General features: G+C 36.9%; 1 protein-coding gene across 2 annotated transcripts; it reads right to left on the bottom strand.

The window, feature by feature from the left end:
* Positions 1-1,679: 1,679 nt before the first annotated feature.
* On the bottom strand, positions 1,680-18,991 carry mfsd1 (major facilitator superfamily domain containing 1). 2 transcript variants are annotated; one of them, XM_046876057.1, is made up of 17 exons: positions 18,777-18,991; positions 18,579-18,631; positions 15,792-15,904; positions 14,974-15,016; positions 14,273-14,340; positions 14,086-14,194; positions 13,547-13,649; positions 12,658-12,756; positions 12,163-12,274; positions 9,508-9,564; positions 9,232-9,388; positions 8,912-9,009; positions 8,676-8,788; positions 6,258-6,305; positions 6,097-6,163; positions 2,433-2,550; positions 1,680-2,091 (listed from the first exon to the last, which is right to left on the bottom strand). In XM_046876057.1, the coding sequence occupies exons 1-17, from the start codon at positions 18,958-18,960 to the stop codon at positions 2,032-2,034; spliced, it is 1,602 nt and encodes a 533-aa protein (XP_046732013.1). In that variant the 5' UTR covers positions 18,961-18,991; the 3' UTR covers positions 1,680-2,031. The 2 variants fall into 2 exon arrangements, with proteins under 2 accessions (XP_046732013.1, XP_046732014.1); XM_046876058.1 differs by lacking the exons at positions 1,680-2,091; positions 2,433-2,550 and adding an exon at positions 2,714-5,735.
* Positions 18,992-19,614: the final 623 nt, after the last annotated feature.

The raw sequence follows: 19,614 nt of genomic DNA, 5'->3' as shown, positions 1-19,614 counted from the left end.
CAAAGGAGGCAATGTCTTGACAATTTCTCAAATTAACTTGTTAAACATTTTCTCCCTCTTATTTCAAAGACTTATGGAAAAAGTACTGGAAATATGACTTTTCCAGCTATACATAGTCCATCCCAAACAAAGTTCTAGTCAAACAGTCAAATAAATTGTCTTTTAATGCAATAAAATTGCATTTACCCATTACCTGAAGTAGGAGACCAAAACCTGTTCCAGCATGACAATGCCACTGTGCACAAAGCTAGCTTCATGAATATATCAACTGGAGTGAAAGATCTTGAATGGCCTGCTATAGAGCTCTGACCTCAACTATATTGAACACCTTTGGTGTGAATTGGAATGCTGCCTGCACCCCAGGCCTCCTCAACTCACCTACATCACTTCCTGACTTTGCTAAACTCTTTAGTCTTTTGGCTGATTAAGCACAAATTTCCACAAGCACACTCCCAAAAAAAAAACTAGTTGAACATCTTCCCAGAAGAGTGAGGGTTATTCTTAAAGCAACTAGAGACTAAATGTAGAATGGGACATTAAAAAAGTACATACAAATCTTTTGGTCAGGTGTCTTTTGTCCAGAGTGTGTAGTTGTCGTCAGTAAAAGATTGGTACACCCTTGTCACATATGTTGTCTACTATGTGGTCATGTTTTCTTAAAAAAACAAAAAAAAACAAACACAAGTTCTTACATTTGTAACCACTGTTCAAGCATGTTCTATTAAGTGAAATTTAGACAGCGTGAAGTGAATTTTAAGACAGCGTCTAGAGCAGATAAAATTCTGTTTATGGGATGGAAATTGGCAGTGTTGCATGAAATGGCATTTAATCTATACAAGGAGTCTCGCTTACTGTATAGATGGCTGGGGTCCAGCACAAACTGACAGCCTCCCAGCACAAATCACACCTAACATGGCAAACAAGGGAAAATGGCTGTATATAATTAGAAATCAGGATTGTTGACTGCGACCTCCAGATACTCGCTCTTATAACGACCTCCGAAATGACTGTTTGGTTTGTCATTATATGGGGCTTATGCACGCTGGAGCCATGTTTAATTGGAAACGCATCATCTCCACTCAAGGGGAGAGAGAGGAGTTAAAAGGTTTGTGTAATTTAGTGTCAAAGTGAACTCAAGTACCTGAGGAGGAAGAGGAAGGACACAAAACACCATAGATTAAATCTCAGTTTTTAGGATGTTTCCGACTTGCAATTGTAACAAGAATGCTTGATGGTGTATAGGATATTGGATAGACACTGACCAAGGCATAACATTATGACTGGTGAAGTGAATAACATCATGGCACCTGTTAGCGTGTGAGATATATTAGGCAGCAAGTGAACAATTGGTCCTTAATATTTTGTGTGTTAGAAACAGGAAAAATGGGAAAGGGTAAGGATTTAAGACAGTTTGACAAGGGCAAAATTGTGATGGCTAGACATCTGTGTCAGAGCATCTCCAAAACTGTAGCTCTTAGTCAGTATCTATCAAAAGTGGTCCAATCCAACAGAAGAGATACTGCAGCTCAAATTGCTTAATATGTAAATGCTGTTAATGTTCGACAGGTCAGGACTGTTTGGCAGCAAAAATGAGACCACCACAATATTAGAAAGGTGGTCATAATGGTATGCCCGGTCAGGGTATAGGATATGTGCAACAAAAAGGCATTCAATTTTAGTACTGTAAAAATATCTTTATTAAATAGTGTTGCCTGATATACGGTCATAAAAAAATACGTTTGATGCAATTTCCGTCCGCTAGATTATCAGGCGGTAGTGAAAAACATAACAGTTCATAAATAGTGTTGAGTGCAAAATCCAAGCAATAGATCAGAGTGACATGAACTGACATGAATTACCCCTGAACAGGGAGGGTGCCCATAAAGGCTTAAAACTGATTAAACCAAACAGGGTTCTAATGTGCACCATTTATATCCTCACAAAAATACCCAAAGCAGCATGCATCATTTAACCCACAAACTATGGGCAAGTAACATAGCAAGACGATGGACAAGTAACTTTAAGAACAGATCAGCGGAGCAAACTTCTGTAGGCGAGGGAGGACAGATGGATGTTGTAGTGGTCTGGGAGCTGGTCATTAAGAAAACAAATACAACAAAGAATAAATAGTGAAAAATATAACAATAAACCTGTTTTTTTCTGTCAACCAGCAAATCAGTAGCTGTCAGAAAAAGAACTTAAAAATGAAAAAGGGGAAAAAGAACTATTCAAGGCCTTAAAAAAAGCTGACGCATAGGCATGGTGACATCAGTTCTACCAAGATATGATATCAAATAGCAACTGAATACACTTTCTAAAAAAAGATTATTTCTTTTTTGCACACCTGGGTGCCAGGTTTAAAGTAGTAGGACAGGATAAATAGAGTAATTTCAGGCACAGAAGAAGAAAGCGAGGTTGTGTGTGTGGGATACCTGCGCCCCCAGTCTGGAGAGATAACGATTACGGAGGACAAATGAGGACAAGGGTTTGAAATTAGTGTGCTCCTCCTGCTGCTGCTGCTTCTTTAAGATTTGAAGGCTCCCTGGCACCCTGAGAGAGAGAGAGAGAGAGAGAGAGAGAGAGCGAGAGAGAGAGAGAAAGAGAGCGAGAGAAGGAGCAAATAGACACACACAAATAGATAGAGAATTCAAAGTAAGCTTTAAATACTGTAGGATTGTCATAAAGCCTACTAAGCAATCAAAAGACCCAAATGCAATGTGAAATCACTTCATCCTTTATTTCTTCTTCCAACCCTCAGAGTTTACACAGTGTAAAAGAAAGTGTAATTTATATTTTTCCCCTCAGACTCTGGGGCCACTTTTGAATACAAAAAACCTGCTAGTTCTAATCCAGACCCTCTTCCCGAGGCAATAGGTTTCAGTGTGATTCATGAACATGACTTAACATCAAACATCATAGTGAGAGTTTTTAAACCCTCTGATAAGGTCTTTTAATCAAACTCATTAGACAGTCTACTGCAGCAACTCGTTTCCATATTAAACGATTAACAGCAGGATGAAATCGCAATCCCAATGGGACTACTGACAAATTTCAAAACAACCCATTATTATTAATCTTCTCCCAGAGAATGCAAAGGTATATTCTGTCAGGGTTTTGGCAATTATTATGCTACAAGGCAAACAGTACTTCACAAGCAACGATTAATGTGAAGCCAAAAAGCATTTTGATTCAAGATTACCGTCTCAGTAACAAAGTGATCCTTTTGATTAGGATAGAAGAGACACTATTTGGTTATTTGGAAGGTTCACAAAGTTTCTTAGTTAGATTTCAACATGAACATGACCAACATCCTGAATACATGGAATTGTTTTATTAAAAAAAAAAAAAAAAAAAAAAAACGAAAGAAAAAATACCATTACTGTTTTTGACATACTCACTAACTTTCCTTGCAATTTATTTACAAATATTAGGTACATTTGTGACATCTGGCAGATGTTCTTATACAGAATGGCTTACAATGATCTTATTTTTACAACTGAGCAGTTGAGAGTTAAGGCTCTTGCTCAAGGGCTTTAGCAGTAGCAGCTTGGACTTAAAAATCTTAACCACTGTGCTACAAATTTCTTTTAGTCAGACTTTGAACCTCCCTGCCTCATTGTAATGTAATGCTCAGTTTTTTTTTACTTCCCAAGCCATGATATTTCAATTGTGATCCTAAATGTTTCCTATTTACGATTTGTTGAGTTTATGCTGTTTGCAGGCCATTTGCCAGTTCTTCATTTTCAACTTTACCCCTTTACGATTGGGCTTTGGATAACTGTATTTACTAGTAAGCTAGTAGGTAAGGGTCCTAAATTACTGACCAATCTACAACGTACAAGTAAGATGAATTAATTTGTTTAAGATCATTTTTACATCTAACATCAGGGCTGATTTATCTTCATTACTTCCTTCAGTTAGTGAGTTAGTATAGGAATCAGTGTGAAGAAAATGGGCTATACAAGAAAACTAGTACAATGTGTTTGACAAAGCAAAAATGAATAACTGAAAAAAATTCCTCTTTCACCCTAATCCCTCCTTTGCCTTGAATTTAGAGCATGAGCATTTTAGAAACAGGAAATGCAACACATTCTGGGCTCTTAAGAAAGTCCTATAAGAGTGAGAAAATGAAATGAAATGCATTTTCAAATGTGCAGAGGTTTGCAGATAGAGAAAGCTTTTTTGCATCATATTTGCTGTCTGCATTGGCCTACAAGTGATTTAACAGCAGACCAATAAAAAGTGTGTGTAATTCTTGATTATTCTAACCAATGATGATTTGTTAAAATCAATAAATTGTATATTAATACATTTTGTATACATTTTTATGCAATAAGAACAATGCATATATAGAACGCTCCAATGATACTTTTCCATTTTAATATCAATAATGCACAATTGTAACAAATATGAACTTTCCCAAAAGTCTGAAATGTATAAAAATTATACTGATATGCTTAAAAGCATATGGGGTCCACTAAAATAAACTATCATATTATATGCAGTTATGATACCATGTTCAATTAACTTTATTAATACCATAAAAAGGATGATGCAGAGAAAATACACCGGTCAGCCATAACATTACGACCGCCTACCTAATATTGTAGGTCCCATAGAGTTAAAACAGCTCTGATCTGTCAAATATACCTCTAAAAGGTGTGTGGTAGTATTTGACAACCAAGACATTAGCAGCAGATCCTGTAAGTATCATATAAAGTATTAAATTTTTACAACAAGCTTTTCTGCAGGATTGTACCCATGGGCATCAATGACCTCGTAACCAATGCCATTCCATGGACCACTTTACATTTCTTGCAGATTTTTGGTAATACTAACCACGGCATACCTGAAACGGCCCATATAACATGCTGTTTTGGAGATGCACCATTGTCACTAGTACATCAACTTCGAGAACTACTGTTCATTTGCTGCAAAATATATCCCACCCCCTGACAGGTGCCATTGTAACAAGGTAGCCATGTTATTGATTTTTCCTGTGAGTGGTTTTCATGTAGAGGCTGACTGGTGTAAATACTGTGCAATAGATACTACACGCAAATGGAATTGTCACTATTCGCATAAAAAAATTATTTGTAATAATAAAATCTGTGACAGAAATTCACCAAAAATTTGAATAACAAAAAATTCTAAATCTCTTATAAAAAAATAAAACCAGAAATAAAAGACCTGCGGTCCTTAAAACTAAGAAAGAGCGAAGTATGGCTTCTCCCAGAGGGTGAAATACCAAAATGTAGCATGTGAACCTGTGCCCCTGTGAACAGATGAAGCAAAAGCTACATTTCAGTAAGTTTTCCAGTAGGAGAAGATTCACCAGTGCAAAGGTCTGTGAACAGAACAGCCACTAAATGATACCAAGAGTAAAAAAGGAAGTGGTATTTTCAGTGTCCTGCTGTTCTTAGGTGCAGGTTTAGAGGCTTGGCAGGACATCCTCTCTGGCATGACCTAACCAGCCATATCGATTCTCTCAGCCTCCTCTCAGCTTGTACAATATTACAAACCAGGTTAAACACAACAGTGATTATTAAAAGTTCTATCTGTGGGGAGAAGGCTATTTAAGAGGACCCTCTATCCCAGTGGTGGTATTAGAGTGGTCAGTGTGATGAGGAGTAGGTGTGCAGAAATGCCCTTTGGTGGGTGAATGACAGGCTGAGATGTCCAGTGAGACAGATCACAGCAGGAAGGGTGAAGCCAGTGAAATTAACACCTATCACCTGGAACACAGCACACAGGCTTTGTTACAGTACAACACACATGCATTATTATCCACTAATCTTTTCAGAAATTTCATTTACAGGTCTTGTAGAACTTATTCCGTTCCAGGTCAAGTACATGAAACATTTAGTTTTACCCTTAAGTGTATTTTAAAAAAATTAAAAAAAAATTAAAAGAGAAGAAAAACACATGAATAAACAAAGACCGACTCCATTAATGTAGAGAGTCAGCATTGCAGTCCATGGCCCTGACTGGAAATTAACATAACTTTGCATTATCTGAGTCCCTAACGGTGAAATTATTGCAGCTGTAATGAGGAAAGTAGTAAAAAGTTAAGAGGTCAAACCATTACAAACTTACTCTGACTCAGCAGACAAGCTCTTCTGGAGTTTGGCACGTTCCGAGGCCGAAAGATTCAGTTCTCCACCTAGATATAAACATGAAATGGAAATGTTTAAAAGAGACGAATCATTCTGATAAAGTACTAGAAATCGACTGATGTAGCTCCCGGTCAAACGTACCTCGGACAAAATCCACAAGGTAAAGCATCACCACCGCTATCAGAGCCACTGTTGAAAAAGAAATGCATCACCACCACACCTATGTACTTAATAAACAGACAAATCTGGCACCATTGATGAAAATGATTTGAAAAGTTAAACAACATATATATATATATAAAAAAAAAAAAAAGGATGTGTTTATGTAATGAATTTTCATTTACAAAGCAATGGTTTCAGAATGAACAATTCCTTTAAAATTGAATATTAATCGCATTATTAGAACAGTATTTTGTGACATGTCCTGGGGAGATTCTTAGACCAATTTCTCATTCAAACAATTTAAACAGCATTATATTCTTCTTGGGTTAGAAAGGTTCCCTAAGAAATTCAGTAAGAGTAAGACAGAGTACATGTGTGTGAATGAGAGGGAGGGCAGTGGAGTGGTGCGGTTGCAGGGAGAAGAGGTGGAGAAGGTGGACGAGTTCAGGTACCTGGGGTCAACAGTGCAAAGTAATGGAGAGTGTGTTAGAGAAGTGAAGAAAAAAGTGCAGGCAGGGTGAAGTGGGTGGAGAAAAGTGATAGCAGAAGTGATTTGTGATAGAAGAGTATCTGCAAGAGTGAAAGGGAAAGTTTATAGAATTGTGGTGAGACCTGCGATGTTGTATGGATTAGAGACAGTGGCACTGAGTAAAAGACAGGAGGCAGAGCTGGAGGTAGCAGAGCTGAAGATGTTGAGGTTTTTGTTGGGAGTGACGACGATGGACAGGATTAGGAATGAGTTTTTTAGAGGGACAGCGCATGTATGAGATTTTGGGACAAAGTGAGAAAGGCCCGATTGAGATGGTTTGGACATGTGCAGAGGAGGGACATGGGGTATATTAGTAGGAAATGCTGAGGATGGAGCCACCAGAAAAGCGGAAAAGAGGAATCCAAGGAGGAGGTTTATGGTTGTGGTGAAGGAAGACATGCAGGTAGTTGGTTTGAAAGAGGCAGATGTAGAGGACAGGGGGGGTATGGAGACTGATGATCCGCTGTGGCGACCCCTAATGGGAGAAGCTGAAAGAAGAAGTTCAGAAAGGTTCCCTTTTGCATTTTGCATGACAAAAAATCTCATCTAAACACACAATCCCAACTGAAATTCAAATGACACTCGCTGAACTGCTGCATATTGTATGATATACTGCTTTAAACTTGGCTGATGTTCCTAATTGTGCTCAAGTGTCTAATTATTTCAAACATGAAGATTGTATTCAATAGCCTGTTTTGTTCTTAAATATTATATTAAACTATGCACATATTTTATACTCATCACCTGATTTGTGCAGATCAAACATCTCTTTCATGCAAAGATCTTTTAGGATGGGATTCAAGGAAACAACAGAGATCCAGGGGACTGAGAGGAAACGAATGATTATACTTGGTGATGAGAGGCTTGCATGCAGCTGCTCACCCATTTAAAACCATTCCACAAAGTTTTACACAGTTTTCGTACTGATATTAATGCCAGTGAAAGTTTAAAACTGTTCAACTATGGAATCAGCAGAGCATCCGTGACTTTTACACACTCATTCGGCGAGCCTTATGGGTGGTCCTACGCTTCATAGCTGAGCTGCTGTTGTTCCTAAACGTTTCCGCATTCCAAAAATAGCCCTTATAGGTGACCGTGGAATATCTAGTGAGAATGAAATTTGCAGACTACATGGCTTGAATTTACACAACAATGGCAATGGGTCCTATTGAAACACCTAATTTCAGCACTTAGGATGTGTGTCCCAATACTTTTGTCCTATAAGTAAGCAGTACAGATAAATGTCGTAAGGACGAAATTGACTTCAATGACTGCATGCAATGTTTATTTTATAGAGTAAATTTACTGCTGATTTTCTAGAAGGGTGTCAATAAATCTGGGAGCACTGCATGTTCTTATTTTCCAGATATACCGTGTTGCCAGGTGCATGAAAATTCTGACATTGTGAGACGCCCCCTTACTTTCATCTACTGGATGCACAGTGGAAAAATGACAGCAGAGTTGCAAAATCAGCCACATATATTACAAGGACAAAGGTTAAATAAAGTTCAACTTTGAAAAACAGTGTCTTCACCACCATGTGGGAGCTTTAGCAGGGGTCGGAATATTGTCTACGATCAAATCCCTGGAAATGCCTTGCAGCAAAAAAATGAGATACAGCTGTATGTTTCCCAACTAAACTATATATTTGAAGGTTTAAATGTTTAGAACTGTTTGTAACCTGACCAATTTATTTATTAACTCACTTAGTAACTAACTAAGATGCCGATCATTATCATTTTTTTCTAAAAGAACTTCGTCTACTGGACCAGTGAATTTCCATACGTATTTATAAATACACCCTGAGGACAGACTTCACACATTCAGTATATATAGACGCTCATTTTTCACACAGCATTGTCACTCACAGCAGATGCATGCACAGAAGAAGACCTCCAGGAAGAGGTAACCCTTGCTGTCAAGAATGGCTCCTGCTGCCATGGAGATAAGTGCCAAACCAAGGTTCTGTATGGACTGCATACTGTAAAAGAGAAAGAAAGAGACGTGAAGAATAGGTGATAACTGTCCTTTAAATGACACCATATGCAACAAGAGTAATTTCATAGCATTGTATACAAGCCAAAAAGTACAATCAGGTTCTTACAATCCATATGCTGTGCCCAGTTGGTGTTCTGGCACTACAAAGGCCACCATTGGCCACAGAGCACAGGCCAACAGTGAATATGACACACCCAAGAGGACCTACGGAGAAAAATCTTTTAAAATGTACACCTAAACATACAGGTCAACACTTAGGCACAAGTTCACTTTTTTATGGTCATTTTATGCTCATTATTAAAGCTACTGTTATGAATGATTAAGATTAGCACTGGAATAAACTACTATCCCATAATTCCACCTAATGCCCAGTGTTTCTCAGATATTGACTGTATACATATTTTTGAGACTGAACAAAGGCTTTACCATAGCAAACCATGGGTTCCAGAAGGTGAAAGCCAGCATCATGTGAGCAAGCAGAGTTGTGACCACAGCACACATAACCCATATGACGTTCTTGCCCGTTTTATCCACCATGAAACCCAACAAAGGGGAGGCTGGAGCTGAGATGATGTACACAATGCTGGAATAGACAGAGAAGACAAATACACATTGGAACAACGCTTATTAATGATAACCGGTGAAACAGTAGCAATCCACCATTAGATATCCTTTTCAGAACATGATGTTTCTATGTATTACCTGTTGATTGCTCTTGCCTGAGGTGGAGAGAAGTTAAACTTTTCAATGAAGAAAACCCTGCAAAGCAGTGACAAATCAAATCAGTGTATAAAATCCAATCTCTAGATTCTTAATCTATATGATTACATATAAAATATACTATTTAAATCAAATGTACTGGGATCCTCAATTTTCCAGCCATATAATGTTCTTCCTGATACTGTTGCCAAAATGTTGGAGGCACACAATATACTGTATAGTCAATATATGTGGTGCCATTATATTGTCTAGTCCCTTGAACAAGGAGACCGAAACCTGTGCCAGCATAACCATTAAGAATGAAATACAAGACCAACTGAATATCACAACATCAAAAACACACAAATACGTCGTTAGCAACTGGCCGTAAACAAGCCCTAAATTCATTTTCTTTTCCGAGGCTAGTATTGCTAAACTTGCACTTCCCCATAGCTACATCTGTGATACAATCCAAGAGAGATTCAAAAAACAGAAAGATGATTGGCTGTTGCATGTTGGTCTTATTTGTAGTTGCAATACAGCAAATCTGGTTTGGACAAGCGAAAGAAAGAACTACAACACCACAGAAACAAACAAAAACGAAAGTTCTGCATGAGCATTTCAGTAAGCATTACAAGTAGCTTTACATGTAATCGGAAAATTAAGACCTGTAAACATTTATTTAAAACCTAGAACAACAAATTTAGTACTCAAATAACCGAGTTCATATACCGAGATATGTTTTATGTAAGTTATAATATATAAATAAAATATATTATATAAAATAAAACAATCTTATTCATTCCTTTATTGCATTGCCTCTGTAAAGCTACTTTGAGACCATGTCCATTGTTAAAAGCGATATACAGGTAAAAATGAATTAAAAGACCCAAAAAATTAAAGAAATTGCTGATATTTCAGGAAGGGACAGTAAAGTTAAACAGCTAGAAAAGGGATCTGAAAATGCTACCTTTTTTTTTACTACTTCTAGCCCACACAAGAGAACAGATAAGATATACCTTTATTAGTCCCACAGTGGGGAAATCTCCATGTTACAGAAGAAAAAATAAAGTGCAAATATATAGCGAATGCATCATGTATTATGGTTTCATAGAATATAAAACAAGTGGGCATATGCTGCATTAGTGCATGTATTTGGACAAAAGCAACGGATAAAATGTATATCTTTTTTTTTACATATACACTTGTGTTTAAAAAGGCTTCAGAAATGGGTCCACAATTAACTGACTTCAAATGCAAAACTTCAACCATTGCAGCAACCAAGAGAAATTGAGGAAGAAATAATGTTAAAACAATTTTGATACCTTTGTGACACAAATATAACTATGATCAACTAAATTGATTTATTCTGTACAAAATAATACTTAGCTTTTAGACCGTACGATATAAAAAAATACTTAAAAATGCTTAATTCCCCGGCAGGAATAAAATTTAACACCTCTGTGGAACATTAGTTTTTTTTCCTGTTGCTTTTGATAACCATTCAACTTTTATCTATACACATGAAACCAACAACAACAAAAAAAAAAAGGCTAGATGGGATCAAATAAGAATCCGGAGAAAAAGTCAACAGACTGTACTTTGGATTTGGCCATCAGCAAAACAGCTTTCCAGTCTGTTATATTGATAAATCAAGTTGTTTATCCTCTAACTGCTGTACATACAGTATAAATCTGAACCAGCAGCTGTCAGCTCTCTTTTTAGGCATCTTCTGCATCCTAAATGGATATTGACATTTTACCAAAAGATGTCTCCGCAGTGGATCGGTCTGTTTGTCCACACTGTGGCTATTAGATGGATTTTTACCCACTTGTACTATTGAGTTTTTGCAGCCTAAAGACAGAATTCTGACTATTTGTTTTTCTGTATGGACACGACATGCCTGTTAGTTGATCAGTACTGTTTAGATCAGTGGTCCCCAACCTTTTATGCATCACAGACCAGTTTCACACAAGACAATTTTGTCCAGGGACAAGACAGGTCTGCGATACCATGCATATTATAATATTATTATAATTCATACTATAGGATTTGATTATTCATTTTTATTATTAATAATTATAGAATCAAAATGTAACTCACCATAATGCAGAATTAGTTGGAACTTAATTTTTGCATTTAAAAAAAAAAAAAAAAAAAAGTGAACCGTGTGGGAAAATGGCACGAGCAGAAATGGTCAGTTTTTTTTTTTTTTTTTTTAAATAAAACATCTTTCAGACCACAAAAGGAAATAAGTAATAGAATGTATTTTATTTATATGATATTTATTAGGATATATGATATATTTATACGAATGATACACGGCCTGGTGGTTGAGGACCCCGGTTTAGAAAACAATATGAGACTTTACGCATGCCATTGATCAATACTTTGTTGTAACAAACAACGTTTCTGTATTTGTCCAAGTGCCTTAATGAATGTCCGTTTGAACAACAAATATCAACCATGTTACTAGTTCTCGTCTAGACCAAATACACTAAACCTGATGGTGTACCCATTAAATATACTACTATTTTTCCAGTCAATTTTAATTCTAATAACATTTTTAACATCTGTTAACAAATGCATTCACGTCTCTATCTAAAACAAGAAGAGAAAGTACCGTGTGTGTGATCATGTGTGTGCATGTGCACTTACTGTCCCAAGCCAATAAAGGGGAAGATGGCTACGTAATATCCCACACAAATGATGAAGATCATCCACAGTTGGACGGGGAAGTGCTTTACATCCTTTAACTTGATCACTTCACCTACACACACACACACACACACACACACACACACACACACACACACACACACACACACACACACACACACACACACACACACACAAAAAATCCAAATAACTTCCCTTTTCCAACCATCGTATTTAATGAGCTGTTAAGGCGTTATATTGACAATCATATAGAAGGAGGTATGAAAAGCTTTCAAGGTTGAAGAAAAGTCTGTAATTATGTCCCATATGGGTCCTAATCCTTACTGCCAAGCTGCACAAAAAAAGCCACTAGGATCAGCAGAATATATATACGCTGTTTATCAATAACATTTCATCTTGATTTTTATAGTGTAGCAGCCATAAAAAATTATTTATTAAAAAAAATACAATAAAAAAAAAAAAAAAGTTACTGACCAGTCTTTCCCTGCTCCTTGTTGAGGATCCTCTCTGCTCGTTTGTCCAAGTAGGCCAACAACAGAGCACAGACCAGAGATAAGACACATGTTGCGCCCGCTGAAAAACAATGCACAAGAGCACACAGACACTTCAGTTCCTCGAACAGTCACAAACCATACCTTATTTTTACCACACAATTTTCATGATGCATTGATGTGCCTGCAACAGGGACATTCGATTCACCTCCCTGTTGCAGGAATTACACTATGATATTTACTATACCATGTTTCGTTAGAATGCTGTGCGCATGCAGTAGCACATGAAAAGTAAAGGAAGTGCAATATGAAAAGCTATTTAAAATAGACCTGCTTAATAAGATAAAGAGAAGGGAAACGTCGCTAAATCAGAAAAAAAAGGGAAAACGCCCGAGCTGTGCAGGATCTGGATTAGAGAGGCATGAAACGGAAGGGTAACAGAGCAGAAGTGAAACTGCAAACTCAATGACACGACTGCTCTCAGGCTCCGATTTCATTTTTCCGTAATGAAAAATGGTTTTGCATTTCAAACAAGTCCCGTCTGGCTGTGTAACTAGAGACTCGAGTTTCAAAGATTGAGCATCGGATGATATGAACAGACAAATTGTAACACACTATCTGGTGTCAAGGGTTTGTCCTGATTGAATGCACTGTATATGTGCTCGAGGTTGTAAAATAAAAGATAATTCACCTTAATACTTTTAAATTGTATGGAAATGTTAAAGCAAGGCTTCCTTTCTACGTCCTTGAAGTCTACAAAAACAGCAGGATCATTTATGTGGAAAAAAAAAAAACACTTCATATCAGTGGTGAATGCTGTTGTTATGCAAAGGGGTTTGTTGATTGTTTTATTCTACTCCAATATACATTACCGATCATGAGTGCTGTTCCGAGAGTGTAGTGACCCGTTCGGCCCAATAAGCCCTTCATCTGATCATACACCCAGCTCATGATGTTCATATTCACTGTACTTCCCTAGAAGATAACAAACACATCTGAACAATTAAAGTTAATAGGCTATTGGTGAACAATTGACTTTTAAGGTTGATAATGCATGCATGATAATCGAATGTCTTAGATTTTGTGCATCTCTAAGCGAAGATTTTATTGGAGAGCAAAAGGAGTCTTTTTGTTCATAAAAGTCTTAATTGCTCTCGAAACAGAGATTTATTCTCAGTTATTCTCATGATGATTTAGAGCAGGATATTTGATGCAATTTAGAATTAAAACATCCAAGCTACACCCTAAAAATCATAGCATTTACATAATTGGATTTAGGCTATCCTTACCAGGGAACCAAACCTAAAATTGGACTAAACTCTAAAATGAAACTAATTAAACAATATTTTGTGTATTAAACTGCCTTCATTTTTTTTTCTTCACCCAAAAGTCACTAATGCATTTTTCTCACCACTCTCGCCATGCTGAGCTGCAGGCCAAATACCAGGTTAAGCTCCTTTCCTTTGAACCAATTCACTGCATACGTGTTCTGAGCGACAGCCAACGACTCTCCTCCAATGCTGCATGTAGAGAAAAAGTACGCTCATAGTATTTCTATAAACACTATTTAAAAACTGTAGGTTTATAAGGTTGCTTACCCAAAAACAAAGCGCCCACATTCCATTAGCCAGAAATGGTTGACCAAAGCACCCAAGGCAAATATGACCTATAAAAATGATGTGATAAAGTTACTATAGATGGATAGATCTATACACATACAATAATATACTGCCAACCGTTTTACTAACAGGGCTAAATGGCCAATCCCATATAAGCATTGATTTATTAAATTGTGGGGATTTTTTTTGACATAGCTTAAGTCCAGAGAAAATGGTCGCTACATATCAATACTGCAGTCCTTCTGACACTATTACCATAAGTCTGCAAAGCATGTGGACTCTTCAGGTCTTAAATCAATTGAATAACTTTTTGAAAGCAATGTTGCCAGACAGCATTCTCCGCTACCATCATCAAAACACCAATTGCAGGAGATATCTTCCAGACATATAAGACGATCATAAGACAGAGACAAAGTCCACTGAAGCTGCTCTGACACCTCCTACACCGGTTCAACACAAAACTAAGGCACTTTATGTAGAATATTCAAAGATAAATTTGTTATATGTTTCGAGCTTAGAATTAAAAGTGTCCAACTTTATACATAATAATAGTCACCTATGCGTTTTATTATGTAGTGTTAATATTATAACATTTCTGTGTGCTTGATTAGTTTCATATGGATATGAATACTCTATACTGTAGCATGCCTTAAAATAGTTGTGTTAGGATGTGTATCTACCTGTCCAACACACACAAACAGTGCAAAGATGACTGTCCCCAACCTAGAAAGAGTGACAAGGTCAATTAATGGCTGACAATACCAACAATCATAAATAACAGTGTGGTTTAAAAGTACTAAATGCAAGAGTACAACTTAAAAAAATAAAATACTATACAAACATGAAGCTAAAATTTTAGTGGATTGTTTAATCTGATTAATCTACACATCCACATTGTCTGAAACATCAGGAACCAATAAGAACAAAACAGCACATACTCTATATTGTGGACACCTGAGCATAAAATTTGTTTGTGTGCTTTAAAAATCCCAAGCCACACTTAGTCCACATTTGCTGTGTTTGTAACCTCCACTTTTCTGAGGAGATGCTTAACTAGATTTACGAGTGTAGTTGTGGAGATTTGTGCTCATTCGGATACGAGGGTGTTAGGTAAATTAGGTACTGATGCAGGTAAGGTTAGGAGGGCTGGGGTGCAAGGTTCAGTAGGGTTGAGTTTAATCATCTATAGCAGGCAATTCAAGATCTTCCAATCCAACCCATATAAACTATATACTTAGGAAGCTGACTTTGTGCACAGGGACATGCGGAACCAGGTTTGGCTCTCCTAGTTCAAGTGAAGGGAGAATTGAATGCTACTGCATTCAAAAGACATCCAATATAATTGTCTGCTTCCAACTTCGTGGTAACTTGAGGCTAAAAAAGTCCTGTGTTCCAATACTTTTGCCTAAATAGTGCACAGATACGTGTTTATTACTGGTTCCTGATTTTTTAGACATACTATATATACTCATGTATATAAATATAAAATGAGACTTACCTTATGCCAAAAACCCTGTCCAACAAAAATCCTCCCAAGAAACAGAGAAATACGTTGGGCCATGAGTACCATGCATAAAGTTGCATGAACTTAGAGGTGTTTAAGTCCATATCCTTTTAAGAAAAAGATAAATAAAGGGAGAGCGAGCGAAGGAAAGGGAGAGACAAAAAGAAAATGTTATCACCCATTACAAATTATACCAACTCAGTAACAGATAGATGGCGTTTTAGACATTAAGACTGAAATCCTGAATACATTTTGCAATAATATTTATATCTCTCCCAGGTAAATTTCTGATCTACTCTATACCATATAAGGCAAAAAAAGGAGATGTATATGGTGCAAAATGGTAATGTTTTACCATTTGTTTTACCCATGTAAGATTGATCACATGCAATATGATATAGAGGATGACTGTTTATTTCATTGTTACCAAACATTCTTTGGTAAAAACTTAAATTTATTTCAGTTTTAAGAGAAAAAAACTTAAATTCTAAAACTAGAACGTTTTTATTGCTTCCCCTGTGGAGAAAAAACAGTTTTCTGAAAGCCTACAAGACAGAAATTCAAAACCCATGAACATCAAAAGACCCTGTGAGGTATTAAAAGTATTTTTCAGTATCTTCTTTGTACATTCGCTCAACAATCATACAATCTGTAAAATATCTTTACTTCCTAAACAAAGGTTTGTCCGCAAAACAGACCGATTTAAATCCATAATATTTCCAATATAATAAAGCTATCGTTTTAAAGCATTTTTTAGCCATTGCCTGAGCCATGGAGGTCAACAACCTTTTCTCATTTCAGGTTTTTGACCTTCTGCATGTTCATACCTTCAAGTGAAAGAGAAAGCCAAAGATTAAACCCGAGAGCCAATAAACGAAAGACTGGCTTTGAAAAAGGGAAATACAGAGACACCGTATTTGCAGCAGTGGCTGAAACTAGAAGATGCATACACGAGACGTGACCACGTTGTTTCCCTTGTTCATGATAGGTTCAGATATAGTATGTATAGTGTTAATGGATTATATAGTATTAAACCCCAGGAATGATTGCTATACACCTTCAGGTGTAAGGTGTTACCAGACAATTTACATGAAAAGGTTTTAATATGACATTTTTGAAACACAACACGTTGTGCGTTTGTCGATATTGTGGCGTTTTCTGTTTTAGGAGACGCTTATGTAGCATTTTTTGGAAAGATTCTTCAATGTCAGCACTTTGGAAAAGTCAGAGGCAAAGCTATTCTGGTTTCTTTGCAACATGACAAGCATAATTTTTTGCCTCATTAACTTCATGAGAAAACGTGTGTGTGTGGGGGAGGGGGGGGGATTTTGGTGAGAGGATGACCACAGGATATGCAGATACAGTATAACCCATGTAATGCAAGGAGCCTGTGTTGCATACATTAAACAATATGGATTGTAATAATATGAGGGAAAAAAGTATGAGGTCATTGTACAATCGCTAAACAGACATGAGATCTTCTTCCAAAATCTAGAGCAAAGCCTTCACAAAGATTGGGGACTGTTACAGCATTAAAAGGTCAACCAACACTATATTAATGGCCATGGCTTTGTAAAGGAGTTTCAGTTGGTCAGGATTCCACATGTTCCTCTATATAGTGCCCAATCTGAAATATAAAAAGATCCTTTATTGATTTAACAGGGAAATTCTTACTTTCTTCACATATCCCAGTGATGTACGAAGCTGAGTTCAAAGCACTGGGGCAGCCATGTTTCATGGGGCCGATACCAGGGCTTGAATATTAATAATAATATTGATGACTATTATTATACATTACCAAGGTTTCTAGCTTGTTAGATTAAATCTAGCCTGATTCAGTGGTCAGATTGTTTACAATATGCAGTCCACTGGGTGTATTCACCAAACAGGTCAACCTTAGCCAAAAATGAACAAAATGTAGGATCTAGTAATGCAGACTCAGCCGAAAGGGAAAGGCTGTCAAATTCTTATGAAACAAACAAGTAGATCTGCTGATGTTGCATTCGATTTGAGCATTATGTTATGTAACACACTTTTGTTCAGAATGCAGTGTCCAATCACAGCATTATTATTGGTCACTATGAAGTCGTTTAAAGTGTGCGCTCGCTGTCTGAATTCTGAATCTCCATTTGCAATTTCTCTCATTATAATTAATGACAAGTTTTTTTTCGAACTCACATTAGACAAGTCATTGCCTGCAGTGTATTTTTTCCCCATTTATTTATTTATTTATTTATTTATCAAGTTGTTGCATTTCAGTGTAATAACTTGGTAAAGTCTGAAGGTAATTTTACTTGAGAAGAATATTTTATTACTCTTTCCACCTCTGACTTCAAAATAGTGATTGGTAGAAATTGGTTCTGGCATATGTGTGTGTGTGTGTGTGTGTGTGTGTGTGTGTGTGTGTGTGTGTGTGTGTGTGTACATTTGACCGATTTGTTTTCAGCATGGGTCAAAACGTTCCATGACCGACATATCAACAGGTCTATATCTCGTGTAGACGAGACAAACCGAATGATGAATTTGGGTATTTTTCAATAATGTTTCAAGAAGCTTCATATCTTGAGGTTACAAATGAAGAGCTTCATGTCAGCCATGTGACACCTTGGATGTTCTTATCACCCAGAAAGGAGCAAATCAATAAAAATCCATAGGCACCAGAGCCAAGTTCTACCTTCAATCAATCAATTTTAAAAGAAGTTCCCATAAAAACAGAGCATCAGATAAAGATGATAGAAACAAATCAATGGGTGATAAAACAAGAAGGAAAACAAATCTAACCTGGATGACTTGTTTCTGAAGAGCAGCTGGGTTGTCATAACAGAAGTAGCTTCCTGAAATCGAGTAAATAGAAAATTAATGATATATTAGACAGCTTTCAAGACAAAATACAGTACATTACATCAAACTGGACCATCATCACAACTTGACTATTCAGTAAGCAGGATGACTGTCTGCTCCTTAAGTGGAAGAGCTCACCAAATCCCAGAAAGCACATCAGAAAAAGGACGACGAGGCGGTGGAGTAAATGATTCGGGTCACAGATCGGGGACATGCGTCTCCTGGTTCCATCCTCATAAACATTTTCATTTAAAAGCCTCTGGTTTTCTTCTCCGTCAGCCATTTCCGTGAGTCTCTCTGCTTTCTTGTAGCCTTCAATCATAAAGAAAGCGTTTTCAAGGTCATGTGACCACAAAAAGTCATGTGACTGCAATATCACGTGGTTAAATTTTCCACACCGGAAAAAAGTTTGGAATAAACACCAGGCTATATATACGACAGAGTTTTATATAATGAACAGAAAAAATTAAAATAATTCCAAAATCCGCAATTTCAACACGTCAAATGCATGACGTGTCTTATAAGGTTTCCCCGGCTTGTAAAATAGTTCTGCGCATGCGCAGATATTTTAGGCTATAGGATGAAGGGATGGTGGATGAGTGGAGAGCTGTACTGTGTTTGTGTCATAGCAGTATGTTTGAATAAATATAATTTACACCCACAGTTGAGCTCATCAAGTCATCATTTGAGCGAATGCAAAAGTTGCAGTTGTTCATTGGTTGTTAAAAGACCAGGATTAATAATAGCTTGTGCCTTAGATCCTATAATATTTACTATTCTATTATTCCTGTCTATAATTAAACTCTTTTAGTCGCACACTGTACGTAGGGTCATAATGCTAATCCCAGGACCACTGGGCACCAGAGGTGATTACATCCTGAATAAAACACCAATCTCTTAAAGAATATCAAGTACAACTATTGTGACAATTTTCAGAGAGAGGAATTCAACACTAGAGGCAATTTCTTGTGTTGTG

Source organism: Silurus meridionalis, chromosome 20 (assembly GCF_014805685.1).
Source record: "Silurus meridionalis isolate SWU-2019-XX chromosome 20, ASM1480568v1, whole genome shotgun sequence".
NCBI lineage: Eukaryota > Metazoa > Chordata > Actinopteri > Siluriformes > Siluridae > Silurus > Silurus meridionalis.
The sequence above is the reverse complement of the archived record's forward strand: the minus strand, read 5'-3'. Positions and strand labels throughout refer to the sequence as shown.

Coding starts and splice junctions, on each gene's coding strand:
- mfsd1 (XM_046876057.1), bottom strand. CDS start 18,960: ATGATTGAAGGCTACAAGAAAGCAGAGAGACTCACGGAAATGGCTGAC. Junction 9,565..12,162: donor CCCTTTATTGGCTTGGGACA/GTAAGTGCACAT, acceptor ACTGCTTTGCAG/GGTTTTCTTCATTGAAAAGT. Junction 6,306..8,675: donor CTTCTGTGCATGCATCTGCT/GTGAGTGACAAT, acceptor CTTTTTCAACAG/TGGCTCTGATAGCGGTGGTG.